Source organism: Genypterus blacodes, unplaced genomic scaffold (assembly GCF_046128005.1).
Source record: "Genypterus blacodes isolate CSIRO-AG114 ecotype Tasmania unplaced genomic scaffold, CSIRO-AGI_Gbla_v1 ptg000030l_1, whole genome shotgun sequence".
Lineage (NCBI taxonomy): Eukaryota > Metazoa > Chordata > Actinopteri > Ophidiiformes > Ophidiidae > Genypterus > Genypterus blacodes.
The window spans coordinates 1,980,533-2,008,295 of record NW_027466843.1 but is presented as its reverse complement, the minus strand read 5'-3'; the positions used below and the strand labels follow the sequence as shown (position 1 = coordinate 2,008,295).

General features: G+C 42.4%; 3 protein-coding genes across 4 annotated transcripts; 2 read left to right on the top strand and 1 right to left on the bottom strand.

Annotated features, from left to right (window-relative positions):
• The first annotated feature begins 666 nt into the window (after positions 1 to 666).
• On the top strand, positions 667 to 5,515 carry notum1b (notum, palmitoleoyl-protein carboxylesterase b). The gene is made up of 11 exons (XM_076145581.1): positions 667 to 1,196; positions 2,479 to 2,531; positions 2,749 to 2,844; positions 3,297 to 3,357; positions 3,472 to 3,530; positions 3,618 to 3,720; positions 3,835 to 4,026; positions 4,121 to 4,218; positions 4,312 to 4,459; positions 4,543 to 4,590; positions 4,851 to 5,515. Exons 1-11 carry the CDS (start codon positions 889 to 891, stop codon positions 5,191 to 5,193), a joined length of 1,509 nt encoding a protein of 502 aa, XP_076001696.1. The 5' UTR covers positions 667 to 888; the 3' UTR covers positions 5,194 to 5,515.
• tmc6b (transmembrane channel-like 6b) lies at positions 5,284 to 18,963 on the bottom strand. 2 transcript variants are annotated; one of them, XM_076145578.1, is made up of 21 exons: positions 18,865 to 18,963; positions 15,670 to 15,839; positions 14,888 to 15,018; positions 14,241 to 14,414; positions 13,181 to 13,342; positions 12,974 to 13,082; positions 12,788 to 12,872; positions 11,143 to 11,403; positions 10,351 to 10,568; positions 10,128 to 10,269; positions 9,764 to 9,919; positions 9,020 to 9,210; positions 8,827 to 8,917; positions 8,312 to 8,409; positions 8,070 to 8,165; positions 7,899 to 7,974; positions 7,063 to 7,196; positions 6,707 to 6,883; positions 6,393 to 6,471; positions 5,992 to 6,078; positions 5,284 to 5,900 (listed from the first exon to the last, which is right to left on the bottom strand). In XM_076145578.1, the coding sequence occupies exons 2-21, from the start codon at positions 15,720 to 15,722 to the stop codon at positions 5,886 to 5,888; spliced, it is 2,535 nt and encodes an 844-aa protein (XP_076001693.1). In that variant the 5' UTR covers positions 15,723 to 15,839; positions 18,865 to 18,963; the 3' UTR covers positions 5,284 to 5,885. The 2 variants fall into 2 exon arrangements, with proteins under 2 accessions (XP_076001693.1, XP_076001694.1); XM_076145579.1 differs by having other exon boundaries at positions 18,799 to 18,882.
• A 1,164-nt stretch (positions 18,964 to 20,127) lies between these two features.
• Positions 20,128 to 27,353, top strand: tmc8 (transmembrane channel-like 8). Its single transcript, XM_076145580.1, has 16 exons — positions 20,128 to 20,476; positions 20,964 to 21,195; positions 21,384 to 21,532; positions 22,454 to 22,588; positions 22,673 to 22,725; positions 22,892 to 23,031; positions 23,120 to 23,267; positions 23,600 to 23,773; positions 23,855 to 24,006; positions 24,122 to 24,191; positions 24,824 to 24,921; positions 25,074 to 25,260; positions 25,468 to 25,598; positions 26,430 to 26,585; positions 26,848 to 26,926; positions 27,063 to 27,353. The coding sequence occupies exons 1-16, from the start codon at positions 20,434 to 20,436 to the stop codon at positions 27,162 to 27,164; spliced, it is 2,049 nt and encodes a 682-aa protein (XP_076001695.1). The 5' UTR covers positions 20,128 to 20,433; the 3' UTR covers positions 27,165 to 27,353.
• Positions 27,354 to 27,763: the final 410 nt, after the last annotated feature.

The following is a 27,763-nucleotide window of genomic DNA, read 5'->3' as shown; positions in this document are numbered from 1 at the left end:
AGGCAGCAAAGTCCTACTTTTAAATATCTACTTTAGCTAAATTAAACAACTTTGGGTAGTGGAAATGGTCCAGTTAAGGGCATTAACAAGTAACTGGTGCATGTTGCTGATAATGCATCAATAAAGACAATGAAACAAGCCTTTTATGTCTTCAGAGTAGAAGAAATCTAATAAATTCTGCAATAAGCAAATTCTTCCTGGAAATAATAATCTTTTGAGGGCTAGAATGAATCTTTTTTTATATCTGCTGTTACATGTGAGAGGAAAATGCAATATTCCCTCGGAAGGGTCACAGTAAAAGTAGAAAGTCTCTCACAAATGGAAACACGAAAATAAAATAGCAGAATTACAAAATACGCACGCAAACACACACGCACACACGCAGACACACGCAGACACAAACACGCACACGCACGCACGCACACGCACACACACACACGCGCGCGCACATACACACACACACACACATAGGCAAAGGCAGAGGCAATGCGGTCACGTGACGACATAACATCAAAGGGCCCGTGTGAACTGATGGAGGGGGCGTGTCCACAGCGCGCGCTCTTTGTGTGATGATAAAGATGATTGGCCCAGAGGAGCGAGGAGGAGGCGGGGAGGGGGGAGTTAAAACCCAACTCCTACTGCTTGAGGAGCCACAACGGCCAGTCGGTCTTCTGTCACACCGACCGGACTCGGATTGACTGCATCTTTCCCTAAAGGCACCATGGAGAACTTTAACCTGGGCCCGCTCAGCAAACCTCCCAGACTCCAGCAGCTCTCCCTCCTTCATCCAAGAACATCCACACCCTCTTTCCTCTGCTAGGACATGCAGCTTTCCACTCAAACACTTAGCGCACACCTAAGATCCGTTCCCCAGTAAAAGAGTCAGAGATGCGGGGCCGCGGCGCGGCGGTGTGGCGCTCCTGCCTGCTACTGCTCTTCATCCACGTGAGTGAGCCGCTGGAGGCGAGGAGAGCGCGTGGAGGCAGAGCGCAGCCGCAGTCTCCTCCGGCTGAAGGAGCGGAGAGCTTCCCGTTAGACTTCACAGCTGTGGAGGGAAACATGGACAACTTCATGATCCAGATCAAGAGCCTGGCGCAGTCGCTGTACCCGTGCTCCGCGCAAAGGCTGGAGCAAGACATGAAGCTGCACTTTCTGAGGAATGCGTCTGTGACGTGTAATGACGGGACAGCAGCGGGGTGAGTTAACGCTAGGAAAACATAGACCAAAAGTTCGAAATACAGAATTTAAAGGTGATGATCCCCTAAAGTCGTTGCACAATGAAATGAACAATGACGTCACGTCAGCAGCAGAGGTGGGATGCAGATTGACAGAGTTAAAATGACGCTCCTCTTCCAAGTGCGAGTGGTTGCGGTTGGTAATGATAATAACACAAGTTGTTGACGAAATTGTTTCATTGATTTCTAGTTTTTGCATAAGCATAGTGAGTTTACATGTCCACCAAGTTTGGTTACAATAGATTCATTCACGAGTTACAGCACTTTGTACAGATGGACGTGGCCAGACCAAAAGAATCCAAACCAAAAAGATCCAAAGGTTAAAGTAGTTATTACAGCACCACCATCAGTCCAACTGCCATCCAAATGTTATGGCTTCAAGCTTGTCCACCAAGTTTCATGACCATCAGTAAGTAATCCTACTAACAGGCAGACTGACAGATGGACAGACCAGCATGGGCCAAAACATGTGCTGGTGTAGTGGTGTGAGACAGTATTTAGAGGGGGAATCCCTGTTTCTCAATGAGATGAACTCAAAATGAAATATTAATCTGTATCAGCTGGTCTGTATGGAGGCACACTGCTTCCATCTGTAGTTAGTCACTAGTATTTTAATTTCATCACTAAGTCCACTTTCAAATACGAAAGAGAGAGAGAGCGAGAGAGAGAGAGATTGTGGTAGTAGCCTGATTAAGATAGTTACTGAAACCATTATACAGGATGAAACTATTATCAGTCAAGGATAACTAACCTAACATAAATTAGTAAATTAGTCTTCATCCACTTTTAAATTACTGTTGAAGTTAGGTAAATCAATTGTTTGGGACCTTTTCACCTCTGTAATAGAAATAGTGATGGCTGAATTCCATTTAGGTGCTAATTCAAACCACTAGGACCTTGGCACTGACAGTTAAATGGAATGCACTCATTCATCTCATGTATGATTCATTAATACGTTTGTTATAGTTTTAAATGATCAGTTCCTTGCAACTTGTGGAAATGAGGCTGGACCAAACTGAATCGAACTGACTGGACTCAACTGCAGATTCTGTGTGTGTTTGTGTGTGTGTGTGTACTATCATGCAATCAACAGTGTGGTGACTTTTTCTTTAATATCCAATTACAACTCTGAATAAGTGGTGCAACAACTTTTCCTTTCAGGACCCAAAATGACAAACCTCCTGTGTTTTGTATCTTTCTGTTGTACACACATTCATTGTGATTTGTCGATGTTGTCATTCAGGTACTACATCAAGGAATCTAAAGGCAGCAAGAGGTGGCTGGTGTTCTTAGAAGGTGATGAAGAGCACACAGAAGTCAGATCAGAACTCCTGTATTGAGTGACGTACAGGGGAAGAACCTTTAAGCTGAACACATGGAATGATCCTGACCTGGAGATGAGACATTCATCAGGATTACTCATGTGTACAGTTATTGTTAAATATCGTTCATCTTGTTTACTGTGTGTGTGTGTGTGTGTGTGTGTGTGTGTGTGTGTGTGTGTGTGTGTCAGGTGGATGGTACTGTTTTAATAGACAGAGCTGTGACAGCAGGTACGAGACAATGAGGAGACTCATGAGCTCCACCAAGTGGCCGCAGGGCAGAACAGGTAACTGGACAAAATGAGTACATGTTCGGATTTTGGCAAAATATAGTATTGCTCATCATGTTGACTAGAGTTTTAGCAGCCAACTATGTTAGCTACATCTTTGCACACCTACACACAGAAAATGTTTGTGTTTCCTCTTTAGCTGCGTTAAGCCCTTAATTCTTTTCGCTGTTTGTTTGTTCCTATCTCTCTCTCTCTCTCTCTCTCTCTCTCTGTGCATTCCTACTTTACTTTGGTAGCCAGTGGAGTTGCTGCAGCGCTCATGCATGTACTAACTGACCAAGCTAGTTATTTATTTACACACACACACACTCATATGTCATCGAGGTGAACTTTATGCATCTGGAAATATTATTAGTTTTCTGATTCTGTTGACAGAATTTATGCGACTGGTGAACTAAACTCCACATCTCTCCTCCTGTTTCACTCACCTTTCCTTTACCTTTAAACAGGAACTGGAATTTTGTCGCCTCAGCCAGAGGAAAATCCCCACTGGTGGAACGCTAACATGGTGTAAGTCTGTCCGTCTTAATATCCAAAAAGGAGCATTTGTTCACTAATATGAGATCTGACTAGCATTTATGCCATTTTCCCTATTTAAAAAAAGTTTGTTGTTCTGTCTCTTAGGTTCATCCCTTATTGCTCCAGTGATATGTGGATTGGGGCGACACCAAAGACTGAGCACAGTAAGACACAGACACAGCTTTATAACAGCCTATAGCTATTTACATGATAACGTAACATTGATTCATTTGAGTATTAATATTCTCTAGGTGACTACGCATTCATGGGGTCTGTGATCATTAAGGAGGTGGTGAATGAGCTGCTGACCAAAGGTCTGGCCAATGCCAAGGTTCTGCTCCTTGCAGGAAGCAGGTATGCAAGTGTGTGTGTGTGTTGTGTGCGTGCTCACCACTCCCGTTTAAATGGGCATAAGATAAGCGCTCGATTACAATTAACCCCCTGCATCGCACCTTCCCCGCCCCTCAGTGCGGGTGGTATAGGTGCTCTGCTGAATGTGGACCATGTTGCTGAGCAGTTGGCATCGCAGGGCTACAAGGGGGTGCAGGTCAGGGGCTTGGTTGACTCTGGCTGGTTCCTGGACAAGAAGCAGGAGAAGTTCACCGACTGCTTGGATACCATCAGCTGTGCCCCCACTGAAGCTATAAAGAGAGGGACCAGGTAGGAAGAGGGAGGATGGCCAGGTGAATGGATGGGTGGTGAGGGCTTTGACTGTACCTGGTGAAGGATTAAGCTTTGGTGTGATGTCGTGCAGGTACTGGGGTGGGCTGGTGCCAGAAAGCTGCAGACAGGCTCACGTGGGTGAAGAGTGGAACTGTTTGTATGGATATAAGCTCTTCGCCACATTAAAAAGTGAGTGACTGCTATACACTGAAGACTCTACTGTAAATGTACTTTGAGTTGGCCTTTAAAGTCTGACCTACAGGTTGTCCTCTGTCCTGCCAGGCCCGGTGTTCGTGGTACAGTGGCTCTTTGACGAAGCCCAGCTGACGGCTGACAACATCCATTTGACGGGACAGCCTGTCCAAGAGGGCCAGTGGAGATACATACAGAATCTGGGGCTGGAGCTGAGGAGCACACTACGAGATGTACCGTAAGGCTGACACACACACTGACACCCACTCACACACAAACACACAAAGTGTTTTAATGGCTTGAATCTGTGTGTTTTGGCAGGGCGATATTCGCTCCGGCCTGCCTGTCACATGATCTCATAACCAAAACGTGAGTATATCCACTATCATTGGAACAAAGTTGGTAATGTATTAAACACAATAGTGTTTGGTAATATGGCCATAATCATGTCACATCAGGTGTCATTACAGATGTTTTGTAAAGGAGGTGAAGTTTCTACCCACAGGTTAAAACATTGCTGTTGCTTGCTCAGACAATAAACAGAAATGAAGAAGACATGAATTCATTGTGAGGAACTGCTGCTTTTCTATCCATCACCTTTGCTTACCTCCATCACTGTGTGACCATAGCAACTGGATGGAGATTCAGGTGAAAGGCACCTCACTGCCCAGAGCCCTCCACTGCTGGGACCGCAGTCTCCAACACAGCATCCACGTTAATGGCAGCCATGGCAACCGCAACCACCAAAAGCACAGGGCCCCACCCATCAGGGGCTGCCCTCTTCATTTGATCGACAGCTGCCCGTGGCCTCACTGTAACCCCACCTGCCCGACCATCCGTGACCAGCTGACGGGACAGGAGATGAGCGCCATCCAGTTCCTCAAGCACATGGGCTTTGATGTGCAGAAGATGGCACAGCAACAGGGAATGGACCCCAGGAAGCTACTGGGCATGCTCAGTAATGGCAGCTGAGGATTTGTGAGGATCTGTGAAGTGCAGCTATGAAAAATACAGCATCAGTAAGCCACTCTGCAGAAATGAATGGAAGGCAGGAAATGGAAATAAAAACTGATAAAATATTTAATGTCCATCAACAAACAAACAAACTTGGCTATTTACAAAGTGAACGCAGGACTCCATTAGTACAATGTACAAAGTATAAATGTAAGTTTATATACAGTGTATGTGCCGTAGGGGCGTCTGGGTCTGAGTTTGTGAAGTGTTGTCCTACTTTATTGGCTCTAGCTGTTCATGTGAACAACAGATTCACATTTATAGGAGTTTGGCGCCCTCATCTGTCAATTCTAAAAATCACATGTAAAAACCTGTTTCAACATTCCACCAAACTGGCTGCTCTTTGTCATTTTCTGCATAAAAAACTAATTTAATGGTTAATATTGTCAAATAAAGGTGTAAAGATTTTTACTTAAACCTGTCTCTATGTCTTATAGGTTAGCAGTAGCATGCTTGTGCGTATCTCCATAATGTTCCAGTAATATTCTCCAGTTTCTCCATGGAACCGTTTTCCTCTGACTCTTCCACTGCATCGTTGCTCTCTTAAATGTCTCACACACTGTTGTCCTTCCTTGATACTTTCCAAACTTCAGTGTTCACAGAAAGGTCCAGGTTTGGGCTCCACACTTGGAATCAAAGTAGCTGTAACCTTAAAAGCCAGAGTCCTAGAGCAGAATGGAGAAACAAAGGATATAAGACGAAGCCCCGGGGAGAGATGGAGACATGGTTCATGTTGACTTCAGACACATGACACACCTGACTGGTGAGTCGTTTACGAGACCGCCTTTGATTTTCATGGGTGGTCTGGAGCTTAGTGATGAGAAACTTCTTATCCTCTCCCTCCTGAGCAGGCAGTGATGGAGAACGGCAGGAGCAATAAATATTGACAGGGGGAAACACAAGTGTGAGAGAAAAATAAATGCCCACCCCACAGATCCAAACTGATAAATAGAAGCTACTCAAACTGGTACTAACACATGGTGACCTGTGTTGTTAATGCAATAACCTGCATACAAAACTAAGGTTACAGAAATTCTATTTGCTTGAGGTAATTTAAGTCTTTTTCGCCTGTTGTCTTTATCATTACACATAGTTCTAGATGTCAATGGGTCAGATTGACTGACAAAGTCATATACACGATGAACGTGCCATCATACATTATCTATCTGCTCCTCTAGTAAGTTGATGATCCTCCGTTGGCCGTCCACTATCTGACTGTGGAAGTAGATGACAATCCTGGTAGAAAAGAAACAGATTGCATAAAGCATTAGAGTCAGCCTTCTGTTCATGACACTGAAATGATGATGCATGGATCCCTGGAGGTCCAATTGTGAATTCCCCTGAGCTGGAATGGTTACATGTCCAATTGCTTAAGGATGGAGACAGGAAATTCCTGGAATTGGCCACCCTGCTGTAAACTCCAGTGTGTGTGTGTGTGTGTGTGTGTGTGTGTGTGTGTGTGTACACTCACAGAAAGATACCAGCTGCCAGAAATAGGAAGACCGGGTTTTCCACGAGGTAGGAGTGTGCCCTGGCAAGCACGGACAGGTTGGGATTGTCTTTTTCCAGCTGTTCCACCCACTGCTTTCCGGACTGAAACATAGTCTTGAGGCCACGAAATGGACCGCACGATGCTGACGGCGTGATGCTGAGGACAGTGCGGGACAGATGTTTGAGACTACAAGCATCTTCTTTGAACATGTGTACAGAAAATAAACAACAAATGTGGCGGTATAGTTGTATGTCCAGCCAACATGAGTACAAGTAGGTTTTGTTAACTTTTGGCAGGGTTCTTCCTACTTCTTTTGTGTGTGTGTATATGTATACCTCCACATGGTGTATGTGACAAACACAGAGGCGCCCACGAAGGAGGGGAAGCAGAGGCAAGCGATGAAGGTGGTGGTCATCTGGGCGACTCTGTACGGCTTTCTGGGTGCCTGACAGTTCATCATTACACTGCCCTGTGGGGAGACACAACACAGGTCACATCACAGCAGACAGGAACACAGGCAGGAAAGTGAAATCAGAATATAGTATTTAGCAGAGGATACACACCTGCTACTTAAAAAGGGAGCATTGTATGCTAAGATAAAATAAAAATCAAACACACACATATACAGTGTATGCACCACAGTTACAATACTGACAGACACACCGAAACATCTGATTCAAATGGTGAGAAGTGAAAAACAACATGACTTAGCAGAAGAGGACAGAAATAGGAAATTCTTGACAATTTGATGAACACACCCTGGCTTCAGCTGTGAACCTTGAGGTCATTGCACTTCCTCACATTCTCACTTCCCCCTGAAGTCAAACTACAGTCCTAAAGGGAGGGTGCCATGATTAATGACAATTTGACTTTGCGTTCCATTTAATTTAGTCTCATATTGTTCTTATGTGCTTGTTTGCGTTTGTCGAATGATGAAAGGTTGACTTAACCAAGATCGTCTATGAACCGGCTCAAAAACTGACTGTCGATGTTGATTTCTAAGTTGATTCATGCGAGTGGGCCATTTTAACACGGTGGCTTCTTCTAAAAGGTGATAAGTGAAACACCACAGACGCTGAGAAAGTCACTGGGGCAATGGTGAGAGGGTACACAGCAGCTCTGGCTAAGAGAGATGTGGTAAAGGTGTAGTTGTGCAGGGCAAACCACCAACCCTCTTAATGTAGAAGAGCAGCAGGAGTTTGAGAATCTGTAAAGCAGGCAGGAGAGGTATGAAGAGAACGCCCAACCTGTAACACACAAACTCAGTGTCATGAACAAGTTCAAACACACACGTGACTTGACTTTGAATGAAAGTCCACCACCGCTACAGGAAGTTATGTACCAAGCCAGTGTCTGCCCATAAATGAGCTCCAGGACGTTCCTGGCGATATCAAACACTGGCTTCCTCCTCCTCTTCAGGACCTTCTCGGAAAACAACCTGCAGACGGCAGCAGAGAGACAAAGGGATAGATAAGACACCATAAAATAGAAAGATGGATGAAGGATGAGGTTTAACTAGTGGTTGTTTTAATGTAGTTCAACTAGCTACATATTAGATATATGGACGGCTTATGAATAACCTACCTCCAGAGAAACTCTCCAAAGAAAGTGTACAGGACAGTGAAGATGAAGTCCACCAGTAGGAAACGATAAAGCTCCTGGCCAACGAAACTCTCCCAGCACTGAAGACGATATTGTCAAAAGAGCATAGTGGTCAACACACAGTGGCTGTTGGGGTAGAGGTCAAATCAAAAAGCTACAAAATAAAAATAATGGACCTCTTCATCTACTGAACCCAGTTGATCCTGCGTGTAAAAACACATTTTAACACCACTGCTGACACTATTTCTTAACTTCAGAGTGCAGTTTGATTTCTGAGATTTATTTCCTTCTTAGCATCTTTGGGTGGCATCTATCCATTTTCTACCCACCCAAAGTCATTACTTTGCAAGAATCACTAAAATTGAGCTTTGGGCCATTTCCCTATGCTGTACTTGACCAGAATGTGCATTTAACTAAAATCAAATGAAATTTATTTTGTTCGTAAAACACGTAAATATTGATGAATGAGGCCCAGTGCGTCACGTCGGTCACATTACCTGCAGGCCCAGATTCTGAGGTGCAGCAGCCACACGGCCCAGCCAGTGGTAGGAAAGGACCACAAGCACGCTCACCTTCAACATCAGGTTTCTACAAAACACACACAGCAAACCAGAGGGTAACAACATACACAAATCACTTAGACTGCAACATCAGCTCTTTAGTAATAACAAGTAGTTCCTCTGCTCATACCGGGCAATGGCGACATATGTGCGCACAGTGGGTGAGTAGTAGTCCTCCATCCATGCAGCTGCGTTAAACAGGGCAGGCAGCAGCAGGTTGATGACGGACACCACCACAGGGAGAGCCAACAGCTTGGCCTCCTCCAACAATGGGTTCTGGGGGACACCCCCAGACCTGCTTTGGAGGTCCTGTTCCCGGTCCTGAGAGAGAGAGAGCAAGAGAGAGAGAGAGTATTATATCACAGGAGGAAGTATCATTGTCTTCCAGATGCACACAGTGTGTTTCTTGACTCAGCTGCCGAGGAGGGAACAAACACTACTCCTTCCTAATGCTATCATATACACTCTGCGTGGGGAAGTTTCAACTGATGTAAGGTTTGTTAACATCGAGGCAACAGGCAAACACAGATGTTAAGATGTTCCTGCTTTATGTAGAGCTGTGGAGGATCTGGTGCAGGTGGACGGCTGATATGTATGGATGTACTGCAGATGGACTCAAGGAATCCAGGGGAAAAATTAAATTTTCACTGTCCGACAGAATCTTACAGTTCAAGAGTTCTAAGTTTGAGCGCCGCAAAAAATAATTGATAAGAAAGGTCCTGACCCACACCTGTTAAATTTTACTGAAATCCGTTTTTTTCCTACAGACAGCAGTGATTACAAAACAGCTGCATGCACAAAAAAAGATAACTGTTCATTTATCCACCAAAGACAATCATTTTGTGGGTGTTGACTTGGAGGAAGTCTCCCTCACCTGGAGCATGTAGTTAGCGAAATAGTAAATGGCGAGCAGACAGCCAGCAGTGCTTCCTACGCAGATAGTCCAGGCCAGGCCATGAACTGTCAGTCTCCACACATTCAGGGACATACTTTCCTTCGCTTTCTTGAGATTCACCTCCGTCAGCAGCTCCTGAAGAGAGAGGAAGAGGAGAGAGATGAGGGGCATCGAGGGAGAACAAAGGGCGGGCGGCATGAGAGACGGGAGGACAAAGAGAGGGAAAAAGTAAGAAAAGAATGCATTACCTCATCACATTCCTGTCTGCTAATTAACTGAAAGAGTGAGACAGACAGCGAGACAGAGATTGTGAGTAGGTGTGTGTGTGTGTGTGTACACATACCTTGAGCTGGGTGCAGATGTTTTCAGACATGAGTTTGATAGAAGTTTTCTTAATGACCCTGAAGTCCCAGGAGCAGAAGACCTTCGTGGCCAAGATATTGTCCGACTTAATTCGGAAGCTCTGACCAAACGACGTTGAAAAGCTGTTGGGAGTAAATACACATCAAACTTTGTACATGACTAATATATTAGTATGTTTGGTTCTCTCTGAAGCTACTCTGTACCTATACACCAGGATGAGACATGTGATGAAGAAGGACATTCCAATTGTGAAGAAGTATGCAAGCGGCATATTGTAGGAGAGGCGTCGCCCCGTGTAGTCCAGTGTGGTGCTGTTAGACACAGCAAGATTCTGCCCTCCATCATCATCCTCCCTGCTGCTCTTGTGCAGGGTGAAGTTAGAGTAGTATCCATAGTACATGACAGAGTCTGAGAAATAACCCTGAGAACATGGAGAACACACTTCAGCTAACGGAAACATTTCAATTTGATCAATTTCATTTCTTGAATGTGCCTGGTTTGGATCCGAAACGACAAAAAGGGCAGAGATGAGAAATAATTTAGTACAGTTACTTCACTCTATTTTAAAAAGCTGCACATTTTATAACTTTCAATGAATATTAGCACTTTGAGAGATGCAATACATCGGAATACATTGGAATTCCAATACATTGGAAAATTCCAAGCAGTAAAATGGAGTATTTTGATTCAGCTCTATGTGCACAAACAGTAAAATGCTTAAATTGGATACTTCAATACATTTCACTAATACTTTTAGTAATAACTTTAAGTACTACACAACACACTTTGTGGCATAGCTACATGTTATCGTTGAAAGTGTTTGACAGTTCTTGCTGTTAATAGGCTGCTTGGTTGTTGGGACAGATAGATGTTGATATTTTGATGTGTGTGAACACACACATTTAAGGTGTAGTGAGCGTTAAGAGGAAGCTTCCCAGCCGAGCCGTCTCTGGGAGGTGTTGTATTAATGTGTTATAATGGCACACACAGCTTACCGCTCCAGTGAGAAGCTCTAGTCCAGTGAAGTCCATTTGCCCCTGAGGAGGGAGGCTGGGAGGGTGCACCGCCTGAGGCAGCACCAAGAACGCACCCGTCACCAAGAACAGGAAGATGTTGAAGAAGAGAAGGGTCTTGAGAAACAGGAAGTACGAGAGGACGCCGGTGCCGAAACGCCCACCCACTCTCTTGAGTGCTACTTGCCACAGCTTGAGGGAATGCAGGAAGGACAACGAGCTGTACCAGCTGTGTCTGGCTGCCTGTGGGGGGTCAGAAGCAAGAGAATAAAGATCAAATTACTGTGTTCAAGTGATCCTACTCTAGACACTCACTGGCACATATACTGTATGAGGATCCATTGAGATAATCAACATAATAGCCTAACTCGGGACACACAAGGAATATTACGGCAGACGCCAGTTGTTTTATAAAACAACATTTCAATCTCTCATATCATATATATATGATACCATCTGAGGGCAAACGGGTTGCAGATGGAGCTCACCTAAGAATGGGTGCTGCACTGGTTTAAAGTCCCAATCAAGGGAGGACATAGCCACTCTCTCGGAAATAGAGTGTCTGTATTTACTTTAGGGCCACAGAGGTTATGTGCTATCAAAATGACAAAAGCAGCTCAGCATATTTTGTCAATGCATTCAACCTCCAGATTCACCCAAATACAGGAAGAGCTGCTTTATTATTGCTGTGGGAGAGGAAACTCCACCTGTTTCTTAGCACCCAAGAGTAGCTGGCAGGTGAGGAGGTGTAAACTTTGTGATGCTCACTGAAAACTAAAATCTCAGACAGAGAAAGACGAAGACGTTCGCTGTTCCCCATTCTCCCCAATGCCCCAATCTTGTCAAAATTCTGAGTTTAGACATTGTCAAAATGATCTAAAATCTCCCAGCTTGATTTTACGGACATTTTTAGACACAATATTTAACAAATATTTGGAGTTACTTGAGGGGTCTGCTGCCTTCCACACATCTGTCGTGGCGTCTTTAAGGTGTGTAGCAGCTAATAATAGCAACACATTCAAATGACTGAACTACAGCTGTGCTCATTTACATGATCAGTGAGCGTAAAATACCCTGCAAATAGACATGCAAACTTTAACATCATTTGCAGCAGTTTGTGTTGGGCTTAGTAAAAACACACTTTAAGTTCTTATCACGTAGCTGAAAAACAACAAAGGAAGTCATTTTCCTTGGAAAATATTATTAATTAATTATTATTTGGTTATGATTCAGACCACATAGTTGACAATGAATCAAATGGAATAAACAAGGGCACTGCATTGAAAATAGGGGTCAAACTTTCTATTTTGATAAGGGAAAAGCTCAAGATATAACAGGAAACACATGCTTCAACTTATCAACTTGATAACAGCACTGACAGGAAGACCATACTGACACCCAAAAGAAGGAAAGTCTTTGACTGTGTGTGTGTGTGTGTGTGTGTCTGTCCCATATATTTCCCCCTATATTATATAGCTCACCTAGTATAAAAATATAACATATCCATGATCAGCATAAAACATTATGTCTAGACAGACCTTGTGTTTATTTCAACAATAGGCCGTTGTGCAAAGTGTGTGCGAAGGGCAAAGCCTCAAGAAAGAAGTTGCTGGTGTCAGATACTCACAATAATGATGTAATATTTGAGTCGACTGCAATAGGAGATCTGACTGCCAGAAACCGTTCGTTTTTCCTTTTGTAACGCCAGCCTCCTATAGACAGAGAAACAGAGAGAACCTCAGACTGACACGCTCACCACTGAGGGTTAATAGGCTGCATGAGTACAGTGACTGAGTGTGAGATCAACATGTACCTGAGTTCACTCTTCTCTGCAATGCTGAGTGGCATCGCTTTGAGCAAGCTGACACGGTCGCTCACTGACAGGTTCTGCAGGTTGTTAACCAGGTGATCCCTCTTAGAACCTGCAGCACACAAGGGAGGAATCAGTTTACGTCAAATATGTATTGTTATTGTAGCGTACACATCCTGCAGTGGTCCAAGTGCAAACGTGTCTCCTCACCCCCTCTGTCTGAGTCCGTACAGTCCATATCCATGCCAAAGCCTCGTATGCTGGGCCTGGCAGAGCGGGAGAAGTCTCGGATAGCCGGTCTGCTCTGCCGGCGTCTCCGAAGCTGCATGGTCCTGTTGTAGTACTGAGAGATGATGGCTCCCCTGCTGCGGCCTAGCAGAGGAAGACACAAGTAATGATGAGACTTTAGATTTATAGACAAAGGCAAAGGCGACGCTGAGAAATCCGTCAAAATATGATTGCACCCAAAGACAACTTAAAATTGAGTTGTACAACCATTTGTTTTGGATTTGGAACAACCTCTCGTTATTCCAGATATGAATCAGGACCAAAATCTGTATCCAACATCATCACCAAGAATTGGATATTTACTTAGAGGTGCCACCTCTCCAAAAAAAAGCCAAACCAGTTTCCAGGGCAGACATGGCAGAGAAGCTCACATTTCAGTGGTCTGGGACTGACTAGACACTCAGGCTCTGTGCACTCATTGATGTCATAGTTACAGAGGAATCACAACAGTTATAATTTTCAACATTAAAGGTGGAAGTACTGCACAACAATAAACTCACTGTACTTTGCTATCGATCACATTTGACTGTGTGAGGCTGTCAGCAGTGTTTCACATACTGACAAATAACCACACATTCGTCTTTTGCGTTTCTGATGGCGAAAGACAAAGATTAAGAAATCATACATCCGCCACAAAGCATTAGACTGAGGTGAAGATAACACAGACCGCACTGAAGCACCTGACCTGACACAGATAGAGAAGAGCAAACTACTTCCTCATGAAACTCTACTCAACTGCAACAGACTGTGTTTATGACTAAGCGTGTACAGCACAGCACCGGTACATCCGGGCTTCAAGATGTCATAACCACTGAGGCATAGCTATCGTACCCACGGAGGAGCATTAAGAGAATTCAATCATCCTTAAAGAAAAGCCATATTCAAGCAAAATGATTTCAAGCCACAGCAACATTCAACTTCATGATTGTTGCTCTGTACGCATCGCTCTCTCTATCTTCTCCTGGCCATATGCACAACCCACCGATGGTGCGACTGGGCATGGAGGACAGGACCTTCATGGTAGCTGAGGACCAGCGTTCAGCCACAAGGGGGTCCGTCGGCCTTGCTTCATCGTCGTTCTCCCACTCCAAATCCCCTCGCTCGCCCCTCCTGCCCCTGACCTCATGTCCAGGGTTGGCTGGGTAGGGAACACTGTCTAGGGAACAAAAAGATAAGAGCACACACATGAGGTATATGCTTCATGCAAAGATGTGCTGCCTGTACACATTGAGGCTACATACTGTATATGTATTGCATCAGTGTTATTTGCAGACAAAGTAAACACAGATACCTGAAGCAAAGGCACATCAAAGTCCTCTTCATTTTTCAATAGTGTCTCATTCATAAAGTCAGCTGTTCTGCTTAGTTGTAGTAATGTTAAGCTGTCTTTGTGATCCACATAGTTTTCCATTATGGTAGGTAAATAAAACCCTTACTTTTTAAGTTTCTGCATCCTTTGGGTCAGTCCACATACGGACAAAATTAAATATCATTCATTCTTCGTATCTAAAATTTTAATTAGATCTAGATATGTGCATTCACTGTTCAATTCACTCAGCTAAGACGCTAATGTACATATAGAAAACTGTCCAAACTGCCCAGCTCTACATGATCTCACACACAGATTACCTCGAGCCTCCTCGTCCAGTTCTCTTTGTAGCTGCTGCAGCTCAAAGGCTTCAGCTCTGGCTTCATTCTGAGTCTGCTCTGCTATCAGCTGGTGGAATGAGTCATGAACGCCTTCCTCGTCCACAGGACTCCTGACAGATTGACACAGGGACGTAAGGACAGAAACGGAGAAGGGGGAGGGGAAGCAAGTTGTTCTGGTCCGAGTTCAAACAAACAGTAATAAATACACAGAATGGTCTGAGGGCTCCTCTCCAGGGACAACATTAAAGGCATGTGTGCACACATCAGAACCTCCTGACTCAGGGAAAAGTCTAAGAAGAGTTTCAGTCAACCAGTTAGGACAAGAGGGACATGTTTCTGTTTCCAAACACATAGAGAGCAGATAGTCTGCCGTGTGACCCCTTCCTGTATTCTTAGAGAGCCAAGCAATTGGGCTTGCTGTTATTTTGAAAGAAAAAACAAGACAAAAAGTAGAGGTGCCAGTTGAAAACACACACACATCCAAACATAACTGAGTCTTTATGGAAAACAAAGGAGCAGGGGCGAGATCAGGATAAATCAAACGCAAACACAAATCCTGCTCCATACTCTGGCTGCCAGTGTACAGTGGAACAAGACAACAAAGAGCTCAGTTAATCCCGTCATCTCCGGTCCTAATGTCCCCCCGCCTCGCTGCTCTTCTCACGCCATTCATGTTATGAGGCATCGGGTAAGCTGGCAACGTGTCACATTAAACCAGTAGGTAAACAGAACATGGCGAGAAATGAAAGAGCAACACTTACTCCAGTCCGGCTTCCATGAGTTGATCCAGGTAAAAGTTTACATTACAAGCCATTCTTGTTCTATTCCGACACTCCTGGCCGTCGGCCTCTCATGGACCAATCGCGGAGGGATCACACCCTCACCTGCTCCGACCAGCCCTTTGCGCGCACCATGGTGTTTACTCCTCCACCTGAGAGAGGAGGACGCAGAGAGGGAGGCGGGCAATGGGTAAGAGCAGAGTCATACTGGAATTTGAACACTGCTGTCATGTTGCTGCTTGTCCAGTGAACATTCCGACATTATATTGAGGAAACAAGTTTCACAGCATGAGTAAATGACAGGAGACAACAGTACCGTACCCACCCATGGTAGTAATGGGCGGTTTGTGGAATTGTCGCCTTCTCCTTTTAACTATTATTTGTTAGAAGTCATATACTTTAAATCTCATCTGTGTCAACAAATTGAATATTACAAGCAAAGATTACACAAGACTGGAATATTTACTATGAATAAATTGTTAGTTTAGCTTGTGAAATTAACAATTGATGTGCCAAAAAGTATTTCTTGCAACATACAAAGCACTCAGTACCATCAAACTGCACAGAACTAAAACGTTGCTCTGTTTAAAAATGTATGCATTCATTTTGTTATGTTATCAACATTTAACGAGTTGATAATGATGCTCTCACAAAGCTGACTTGTCAGGATGGATTACGTCATTATGTCCAGTCATGAGCGCTCCATTGTCATACTGCTTGTGATGAAGGCTGTGGTTAGAGTCATACGGCACAATTTCACCAGTGAATATTCATGAGGTGGGACAGAGGAGTGTATTGTCACAGGTCAAGGCCACTGCAGCGTCAGATCTGGGCTGAGAGGAAGCAATGTGTTTGACTGCATTTTCTCACAGCCCGTATGTAAACACACACAGTTACTGTACATGCAACATCTGCAGGCAAACCACCGTTGAAGACATGAAGACATGTCCTGTTGTTAAAACACAACCACAGAGCTCATTAAACTAAATTAGTGGAGTCTAAGTCTAATCTAAGTTCCAAGGAAATTGAAGCCAGATTTTCATTAGTGACCGATAAAACCTCTTTCAAAGATGAATCCAAGCCTGCTTTGATGGAGGAACACGTGATGAACAGATAACAGCTATATATTCAGGGAGAGAAGAGAAGTTATCCCATTAAGTCAGATGGATTTTAGTCTTTTTGGAATGTATTCATGAATGTATGTATATTTAATTAGGTTTCCGTGTCGATAGATGTCCTCACCATTTACCAAGCTGTTATTACTTTCAGAGCGTTTGCTCAGGGTGGAGGTCTCTGGAGCATTTCTAGTTTTTGAGTGTCTATTAAAATGAAATCAGCAACATATGTATGACGCAAGCCACAAGTGTGGATATCAGCCATAACAATGATGGACTGACTGAACAGCTCCAACATGTCTTTCTCTCACTGCTGCATTCGCTGTCTTCATACACATTAACCCCACTTTTAATCCTACTTTTTGCAGGATGTTCAAACAGTATTTATCTTGCATTTGTTTAGTTTTTTTATTTATTTCAATGACGCATAGATAAAAGAAAACTTCAAAATCCCTGCTTTCTGTTTTTATTTATTCTCCCTCTCAGCTCTTTTGAGATTGGGGTTTGTATGAATAACTGCTCAACCCGTTTGCTCTCTCTCTTCCTGATTCTCAAACATAACTTTCACATTGCCCTAGTTTTCCAAAGATCATGTTACAGCCCTGTTCAATTCTTATTTGAAGTCTTTTTCATGTGACTAATTCTGTCTCCCTGTCGCTCTGGTTGGGCACAAAGACAAACAGCTTTACTCCACACACATTGATGGGACGACTGTTCATTCCCTAATGTCTGACAGTAAGTGTGGCTTCAGTCTTGCAGTGGCTTTGTGTCTCATTTTTTAAACTGTGTATGTGTGGGTCCTAACATACTTTAGCTGTCTTCTGAGATTGTGGGGGCGGGAGAAGATTTGACATGGGTCAGAATTGAGCTATACTGCTGCCAAATAAAATATGCTGGGACTGGAAATTGGGGGATATCAGCAAACGTTACACCCAAGTAGAATGAACAAGTTCATTAGAGATTTCCATAGCAACCAAAGCAAATAAGAGCACATTTACACCGGCGTTGACATGAAGGCGCCTTAGAAGACCACAAGGTTTAACATTACATCATGGGTGTTTACTTCTTGAATAGTTGAAACAGGCGGCATGAAGTGGTTACCAGCAGATACGGAGGTGACGGGACGGGAGTGAAGGAATCTGCATATAAATCAGTTCCCACAGCAGTGAGAAAAACCAACAAGTGAGCAGTGAAGGCCAGAGCAGACTCATATTTCAATACCCTGATGTTTCCACTTAACATTGCCCTTTGCTTTAAAAAGCAGGGGACAAAAGAGAAGAGAGAGAGCAGAGAAGAATAGATTCTGCATTTGGGTACAGAGTCCAGGTTGAGTGTGAGTCAATTAATTATTTTGTTGTCCTTTTGGAAGTACTCTTTCAAAGGTTTGGAGGAGTGCAGCATATAAAGGAGAAAACAGAAGGAAGACAAGAACTCCAACAACAGCCGAAGGCAGAGAGAAAGAGACAAATGTGCAAACTCAATGTGCATGCAATTATCACAGCGTCGCTCTGTGCAACACACACACACACACACACACACACGAGGCAGGCAGACAGAGAGAGTTATTACACGATGAGGCCAGTGATATGAACGTGAGTGCCAAGAATACATAAACAAAATTATAGGTGTAGTTTGCTGAGAGTAAAGTCTTGCAAGAAGACACAGCGATCTGCCTGTCTGTGTTCTTGGTGATTGAGACCAGTGACAACGTACAGAAAACGGTTCAAACAACATCAACAATGCCACATATACACAACAGCCGACTGAAACACACACACACACACACACACACACACACACACACACACACACACAGGAACACGGCGACAGTTTGTTTCATCTAAGCTTCTACAAACAGACTGTACACCTCCTGTCGGTCCTCATTATGATCGACACCTGACGCCGACGAGCAAGTTGTCAAGCTATCAATGAGTTTAATAAAGTCCTTAAAAGTTTATCGACGGATTTATAAAGCAAGAGAAAGACTCAAACTGACCAAAAGATTGTGTGAATCAACGGGCTGCACCGGTCAAAGTAAGTAAGCAGTCGAGCATCGACTTACCCAGGCAGGAAAGTTGCCAAACCAGTCGAAACAGCGTCTCCCAGAATCACTGCAGGGTAACCGGGTAGTTGGGTGAATCCATTGTTAAAAAGGGGTGGATAGAAATAATATTGTTCCACCTTTCGACGCACAGCAGAAAAACCCTCTGTTCACATTTGACTACATTAAAATGAATATGCGTAAGATATTTATCATTGTAAATGTATACGTTTTTTATTGGTCGTACAAGTTCATCTAATACCCGGAGACGAGTATATCACCCCCATAGAGATTCGACAACTGGAACGGTTCTATCCGCTCTACCGGGTTTTGTCTTTGTAAACATTGTAACAATACAGGCAGGTCTTTAAATAATCCTCCACACGAATTATTGTGTTATGGTGCCGAATAAAAACGTGAATTCCTTATACATCAGGTGTGCGTTCGTGTTGAACACCAGGGAAGAACAAATTCTGACAGCAATGACAGTGTCAATTGTGTATTTCACAACCCAAAGAACCTGTGAGGACATGTCAATTATTGTGTTTTATAGAAACAATGCGGTGAGAAACACCCAAAGAAAGGAGAAGTGTGTACACAAGCAATACTACTGTGACTTTAAAAGTACTACAGTCCTACACAGTTTCCTGGCCCACCTGTGCATACCCGATCATACCTCTGCTCTGCCCTCTATAAAGTATGCTTTACCATTATGTAAGGAAGGAAGAGGCTATCAGAAATCTGTGCCCTAACGAGATGACTCAATTTATTTTTAAAAACAATAACGTTTATGAAATAAATTGAGAATAAAATTGAAAACTCTGCTTCAACACAGAAGAACCATGAAGCCTGTGCTAAAAACATTTTTTGTGATCTCATTTAGTTCTCTGAATCATATTTGAGCCTATACGTTCTTGTTTCTTGTTTAACTGGAAGTCTTGTACGTGTTTGTGGTGTTGTGGGTGGAAAGATCTTGCCTGCTGCATCGTTTCAAACATTCACCAGTCGGTTTCAAAATGATTCACCTTAACCCATGTTTTCCAGATGCTGTCAAGCACAAAGCATGATTGTTTACTTTCTTTAAAAGGACGCTCATACTTGATTAACTGAGGCATGTTTGTAGGGAAAATAGATTTTAGGTCAAATTTTGAGAGTGCCCTTTAAACCTACAAGCTACCATGTCCAGTCTCAGTTAATCTGACTTAATCAATCAGCCAATCCTTAATTAAAAGGCCTTCATGCAAATACAAGTACTACAAGTACAATAATCAGAAAGATCTTTTTAAGTTGTGAAACTGTAATGTTTCCGCCACAAACATTCTTTTCTGGGTCCTGTCACATGATTTCCTGAGTGCAGTTAAAAGCCGTGACAGTCTTGAAGTATACACAGATCCACCTGCCAGAATGTGAGCTGAACAAACAGGACCAGAAGATGCACAGGGGCTAAATATTGAGTTGGTTCACAATGCAAATCAGTCAACTTTGATACAGATTGCAGTTTGTATTTTTCATCCAGTCATCTTTAGTTGTTGCTGTATTTTTTTTGCGCTTGAACATTTGCGATCAAAGAGGAAGTGGTGGGCCGAAGAAATGGAGGGGCAACGAACTGTCAACTTTGTGAGACTCATATCAGGTAACTTTCAAAAACACAATAGGTCTGTGCATTTGTCTGTGTGTGTGTGTTTGTTTGTGTGTGTTCTTAGGTGAGTCTGAGAGGAAAACTTAACTTTAAAATTATCTTTGTGTATGTGTGTAGAATTACACAAAAGGATACACTTATTGATGCGTAACATATCTTTCTCTCTTCTTTTGTGTAATTTCTTCTTGTTCAGATTATTATTTTTAATAATAATAGTAGTTGTAGCAGTAGTAGTAAGAGGAAGAGGAGGAATAGTTGCAGTGGTTTCCATCATTGTAGATTTATTTGTAATGTATACATGTGACTACCAGAAAAGCACAAATTATAAAAAGTTTACAAAGATACCTATTATGTAACAACAATCTTTCCGATCAAAGTAATAATCTTGTCTCAAAATTATCTTGCAACCTCACAAGGGTAATGTAGTATTAAGAATACATTTGCATAACCAATGAAATCACATGTGCCATTCCCACCACAGCTGAGAGCAATGAGTCCACCCTGTCTGATGATTCGTATGAATACTATCAGACAGAGATATACGACCAGCTGCCCAGTGTCCAGGCTGCTCGAGCCAAGCAGAATACCAAGGCCCCCCATGGCAGCTTGGAGATAGAGGAGCAGCAAATCTATGGCATACTGTCCAGTGACAAGACATCCACACAGCCACTTAAGAATCTGCCCATATCTATTCAGGCAAAGAGAGATGCCAGGTGAGGGAGTTTAGAGCGGTTGTCTAGGGACTGGAATGTTCCTAGTTTGACCCGAGAGAGCCTGTCTAATGTGTATTGCAATATTCTCTGCTGTTTCTCTTATTTGGGTGGTAAATATTGTAGTGCAGTTATGTGTAGTTAAGTTATGACTAAAATCACTATCATATTACATTGTTGATGCAAAATAGGAACAGGAGGAATCTGGAAATTCGTACTATTGGTAATTGGGAGTCCTGGAAGCGGAGCCAGAGTATCAGCAGGAGGAGGGTGTGGGACAATTTGAGGGGGGCTCTGTCAAGTCTGTTGCCATGGCGGCACACTCTCCACAAAATTGAAGGTAAGAAAGCCCTGTACTTGCGTTGAATGTCTTCACTACTCCATAGTCCCAGTCCCTTTCCTCCTTTGTCTTTGTAATCCTTTGCTGGTGTATTGCTTTAAAGCTGCATTCTCAGAAAACGTTATGAAACCTTAACATGATTGGCAATTTTTTGGCAATTAGCTGCATATCATATATACCACACATGTATGCTTTACACGTTGTATTATTATTATATAGTCTATTACTATTGTAAAATACTTACTTCCCCAACCCTTTGTACTTCCTATGTACTTTGTACTTTGTTTTGTTACTCTGTTCCCTTATTGTATGTACTTTGTACCCCTTATTGTGTGTACTTTGTTATCTTGCATGCATTCTTGCACACTTCTTTTTGTACTAGAGGTGATTCTTCCGTTTCATTCTCCACTGTACTGATACTGTTGCACAGTAATTTACCCCGGGATAATTAACTTTGATCTTATTTTATCTTATCTTATCTTCACACATTTTTGTGTGAAGTAGAAGCATTCTAGAGATATTTGATGTTCACTTACCAGGTCTGTAGGTCTTTGAATGGACCCTTATGAAATACTGTGTTAAAGGAGTTGAAAAGCCTCGGAAAGCTACTCCACATGATGTAATAAGTTAACTTCATAAGTTCAATACAAATATATACCCTGAAATATCTATTTATTTTAATGTGAAGTAGTTGGGGGAATCTTATTCATGCACAGGGTTCCATAAGGATCCAGGAGGCCTTTGGATCTGATAAATGAACACCAAATATCTCTAGAATCCTGCGATGTACAAAAGAAACAATGTCAGTGACCTGGGTCATTTATACATGACCTGGTATTCTGGAATGTCAGAAACAACGCTCTCTAGAGTCATATTTTAAGATAACACAAGCTCATTATGCTCTCTGCTTCTCTGTTACAGGCAGGTTTGGAGTTGGCGTGAAGGCCTACTTTGTTTTCCTCAGATATCTGATTTACCTGAACCTACTATACTGTGCTTTTATAGCATCTTTCATTTTGGTGCCAACAACAGTTTATGGCCAAGGCTTCAGCAGTGGTGAGTCAATGGTACCTGAAGATTTGACTAGATACATTTGCACTGGATGTAAAACATTATAAGTTGTTCTTTGTGGTTTTCCAGATCTGTTGAGCTTTGGAGACAACGATTCAGCTTTGGACTTTATCCTGGGAACGGTGAGTTTGCTAGTCTGTATGGTTGTGTGAGAAAATCTGTGTTAGAGTTAGGGTTAGGCATGTAGCAGCTAACCATAACCACAAATAAACTACACCTGTGCCTGCAAACACACATACACCCACACACACTCCCACGCAGATAATATTTGTCCTTTCCATTACTCAGGGTTTTCTGGAGCGTTCTCCGGTGTTCTATGGGTTCTATACTCGTGGTTCCCTGTGTTTACCCTGCTTAAATACGCCCCTGCTGTATCTCACTGGAATCCTTTCCATCCTCTTCCTCAGTCTCATCATGGTGGTCCGCAGGTCAGTCAGAATTATGACAATAGAGCAAAACATTTCAAAAATCTATGGATGTATGTGAAATGCATGCAGGTTTTGCATTGTACTTTAGAACAATGGTTGGCTACAAGCAGACCTGGATGTTGGGGAAGAGTTACAGCATGAATCTGAGTTTTAAGATCCTCTGCGGATGGGACTTCACCATTCGGGACCGTGCTGGAGCTACTCTGAAACGCTGCTTTATTAGAAATGACCTCAAGGTGACAGGACACACCCACACACACAGTACACAATACTAGTTATCACCCTTCCAAGCAGTGTGGTGAACTAAACCATCTACCTAAATACTACGAGTGAATTAAGAGAATGTGTCAAACCTATAGCTACTGGTTGATGTAAATCATTTTATAAATTATGTTGTGATATTCAAATTCTAATCTAATCTATTCTAATCTGGAAATTGACAGTGGGAAAAGGTGCATGATTCATGTCTACATTTGCTGTTTAGGCACAAGGGGACATTGCTCACAATTTAGTCCTAAAGTTAAATTGATGGAATAAGGTCTTTCTGTGTCATTCGTCATTTCCCCAGCTGTTCCTGGAGGAGAAGAGTTTCTCCCTGCGTCAGGCTCAGAGGACTCTTACACAGAGGGCGGGTCTCTATTGTCTGAGATTTGTCCTCAACTTGCTAGTTCTGTTTCTGCTGGGTGGAGCCTTTTACCTCATCTACTTTGCCACAGTCACATCTCAGTCTATGAGCAAGATGGTAAGGCTTTCACACTGAATATCTATCACACAGGTACAGTACCTCCATCTCCATGGCTGACACCCTCACTGTCTTTGTTAGGATGGACACCACAGGTTGGTCAGTCTGTTGTTTGAGTACCTCCCTCCGTTCACCATCACCCTGGTCAACCTGTTCCTCCCTCACATCTTCCGTAAGATCTCAACTTTTGAAGATTACTCCTTCACCATGCAGGTCAATGCCACTTTGGTGAGGTAAGGCAGGAAACAATTACAGTCAATGTATACATGAAGACACAACAGCATACAAGGATTAGCTATGATGATCATGCAGTGTTTGCCCAAACAATCAATCCTGCCTTTTCTTTAGGAGCATATTCCTGAAGCTGGCATCTTTGGGGATCTACTTATTTTTCCTCTTCAGCACAGACAACCCAAAAGTGAGTCAACAGTAAGGACTGTGTAGAGGGGGGAAGTAACACAGTACACTTATTTAAGTACTGTACTAATGTGCGACAAGGTGCTTCACTTTATACTTTTTACTCCAGTACAATACTATACTAGTACTGTACTGTACAATACTATTTATGTACTGTACAATACTATTGTATAAATTCAGCAGTAATTTAACATTAAGAAAGGGATCATTTCCAGTTCTTTTATTTTAAATTCAGTTCAGAGTCAATACTTACATAAAGTACTGTCAATATGGGAAAAATGTTAATGCAGGACTTTTACTGGTAATTTATTAATTGCTACTTTTTCATCAAGTCAAATTTCAGAACATTTTGTTTAACCACTGGAGTTATACATCAGGCATGTTGTTCTTTGTCCGTCATATCTCTACAGACGCATGACACATGAAGCTTGGATCAGAAGTAAAAGATGCTTATGTACTACTACTTAAAACTTTCATGACCAATGAGTAATTTCAGACAGATATTTTCAGTCTTTAAGATTTATCAATCTGGGTTAAGAACTGTTGAGGTGTGGGCCTATCGATCCCTTTTTGGACGTTCAAATAAACCTTTATTTGAAAAACTATAACATATGTTTATTTCTTCTCTTACAGTGCTGGGAGAACCACTTTGGCAAAGAGATGTACAAACTCTGTATCTTCAACTTCCTTGCCATGTTCTGCAGTGCCTTCCTCTTTGAATACCCCAGGAAGTGGGTTTGTTTAATCAAATGGACCGTATCTTGCTTTCTTCTGAATGAAAGAATCAATGCCATTTTTTCTTTTTAGTGAGGCCACAGCAGTTGGACCTATCTAGAGGAAAACTAAAGCTCAGTGATCTAAATTATCATCCCTTGTGTGTCAGGTTGCTGCAGGAGAGTTATCCCTCATCCTGTTTGGCCCGGTTGTCAGGCAAACAACACTTCCTGATTCCTTTCAACGTGCTCGATCTGGTGCACAATCAGACTGTGTCCTGGGTGGGAGTCTACTACTGCCCTCTGTTGCCATTGATAGGAATGGTCACACTGGTCGCAACGTTTTACATCAAGAAGGTCAGCTTGTGTCAGATGAGTTATTATAGACAAATTATTCATGATTATTTTCCCAATCTGACTCAATATTTGCACGCATATTATAAAGTGTATAATATGACCTACATACACATATGTCCTAATACAAGTGTATGAATTGGTTTCTGAACAGTTTTTCTTTCTTTCTTCTAAACTTCCTTCCATCTCTGTGACATCTCTGTGTTGTAGTTTGTCGTTCTTAGGTGCTGTGCAGCAGAGCAGCGGATGTTTCGAGCCTCCAGCTCCTCCGTTTTGTTCCACCTCATGTTGCTGCTGGGCCTTCTCATGGCTGTGGCCTCGCTGGGTTTCAACCTCTACCAGTATGAACTCACGCACAGAGAACAAAGCCATTCGAAATCTACTTTTGTCTCCAGCATTAAGACAATGCACAAAAAGTCTTAATTCACAGTGCAGCTTTTTGTTTTGGGATTTATTTATTTATTTATTTATTACAATGTTAGCAGCAAAGACAGTGGTGTGGCACCACCATTTCAGTTTGGAATGAAGCAGATCCTTATAAAATGTGATACAGAACCTTTCAATAGGTGAATATGTCCACTTGTCCAAAACTGGGATTTGGGCTAAATAAAACCAGATTTCTGGAAAGAAACGGAGGGACACTTATAGTTTGGTGGTCAATACATCATTATAATATTCACTGTTATTATCTGTGAAATAAGAAAAGGGGACAATTATGTTTATATGATTTGGGTACTTAGAAGTAAAATCAAAAAGCTATGGTTAAGTATGGAATAGAAAAAAAATAGTACAATAGAGTGTATTTAATAAACTTTATAGCCAACAAGTGTGCCAGTTATTCACTCTGACCTAGTTTTCAATTGGAAAACTATCACGAGCAAGTAAATGAGTGACAACACATGAAGCCGCAGTAGCAGGCAGCTTGGAGCTAAATGCTAACACAGCATGCAGTTCATGTTAATGTCACGCTGCTAACATGTTGATGCTAGTCTGTTACATAAGCATCCTAGCTGTATACATGTTAACATCCTAATGTTAGAACTCTAAATGTTACATAAGAATGTAAACCAGGCAAAGCTCATTGTAGCCACGTTAGCAAAATGTTAGCTTTTGTTTTGGTTTTCTGGTGTGTTGTACTTGAAGCTCAGTTCTCTATTCTCTTCGCTTTGCAGGCTTTCCTTATCTTCCTCCTGTGGTCCATTTGGAAACGGACAAACTGTGTTTAATGTGACAAGTGTGTGTGTGAACAGTCTCCCTCGCCCTGCACAGAAAACTCTGCGCTACCTGAGCTCTGAGGCCTTCGCCCTGTCGCTCATACTGGCTGAGATGTAAGTGTGAAAGCAGATCATGCATTTCCTTCCCTCTGCTGTGTTCTGCTTGCTTCAGGGGATGTGCTAAGTCGCAAGCAAACACCATCTCTGTATTTGCTGTGTGTGGAGTTTAACACTTAACACACTTGTCTTAAATGTAACAGAGCTGGAAACAAATGATTTAATAGTACTGTTCATTTTTGTCACTGCATGCATATTGGCTTAAAATAGACATACTTTGAACTTTGAACATGACTGAAGACAAATTCTATTTCCACAGTATACTCTTAACCTCTTGTGTGTCACGGCAACAAGCCAATCAGAAGGCCATTGAAAGGCTGAAAGACATGTTGATTATGGTAAGTTACATATCACAAGAAACAAGTCACAGAAAGAATATGAGGAAATGTGAGTGGAGTTACTGCTGACACTATAAGAGGGCCTGAGTTTACATTTGCGTGCGTTATAACACCTGCAAATGTGTTTCCTTCACAGACCAGTTCAGATAAACGTTTCCTGGTGAAACAGCACACCACAATTCTCAGGCGCGCAACAGACCCACACAGAGCCCACTCTGTCAGCACCGATGAGGACTAACCTAGAGGGACACGAGAGGGACCTAGAAGGACACCTTTTCCTGTTAACTTGTTCATGTTTGATCATGTGATGTAATTCATTGCAGTGTTTTTGTTGTTGAGCCAAGCTTCTATTGTGACTGTGATTTTTTTCTATGCTACAAATAAAGTACATATGGACATCATTCTACTTAGCTCATAGTCATAGAATTATGTGCTGTAAAAAACAAACATTTACAGTATAACTGTGTATTTTCTGTTTTTTCAAACTTAATTAAAAATATGTTTTTAAGCCTTTGCGTCCTATTGCAATGTCGAGCCCTAAACTTCACGTCTGTTTCTATTCACATCAATTTCATGCGGTATAAAGCAAATTTACAAACAGGCAGCTAAAAAATAGTGACTGTTATTTTTGGAAAGTATAAAAACCAATAAAAGTTATCTAAATAAATTGTTTCCATTTATTTATCATGTCAAACGATGCCCCCTCAAAAGAACAAATCAATTATGTATAATCAGTCTTCTTTGGAAAAGTAGCAAGTCGCCTATCATGTATCAAGTGGGTAAACTCAAGCTACAATTCTTGAAACTGTTAAAACCTCTCAACACTATCTGACCTGC

Bases quoted from the DNA above. Each gene is read 5' to 3' on its own strand.
- notum1b (XM_076145581.1), top strand. From the start codon at position 889: ATGCGGGGCCGCGGCGCGGCGGTGTGGCGCTCCTGCCTGCTACTGCTC. The intron at 3,358-3,471 runs GTAAGTCTGTCC...TCTGTCTCTTAG, and splicing joins TGGTGGAACGCTAACATGGT to GTTCATCCCTTATTGCTCCA. The intron at 4,219-4,311 runs GTGAGTGACTGC...CTGTCCTGCCAG, and splicing joins GCTCTTCGCCACATTAAAAA to GCCCGGTGTTCGTGGTACAG.
- tmc6b (XM_076145578.1), bottom strand. From the start codon at position 15,722: ATGGCTTGTAATGTAAACTTTTACCTGGATCAACTCATGGAAGCCGGA. The intron at 13,083-13,180 runs GTGAGGAGACAC...TGTGTGCTGCAG, and splicing joins TACGGACTCAGACAGAGGGG to GTTCTAAGAGGGATCACCTG. The intron at 10,569-11,142 runs GTAAGCTGTGTG...CCATGTTCTCAG, and splicing joins TAGAGCTTCTCACTGGAGCG to GGTTATTTCTCAGACTCTGT.
- tmc8 (XM_076145580.1), top strand. From the start codon at position 20,434: ATGGAGGGGCAACGAACTGTCAACTTTGTGAGACTCATATCAG. The intron at 22,726-22,891 runs GTGAGTTTGCTA...TCCATTACTCAG, and splicing joins TGGACTTTATCCTGGGAACG to GGTTTTCTGGAGCGTTCTCC. The intron at 24,922-25,073 runs GTGGGTTTGTTT...CTTGTGTGTCAG, and splicing joins CTCTTTGAATACCCCAGGAA to GTTGCTGCAGGAGAGTTATC.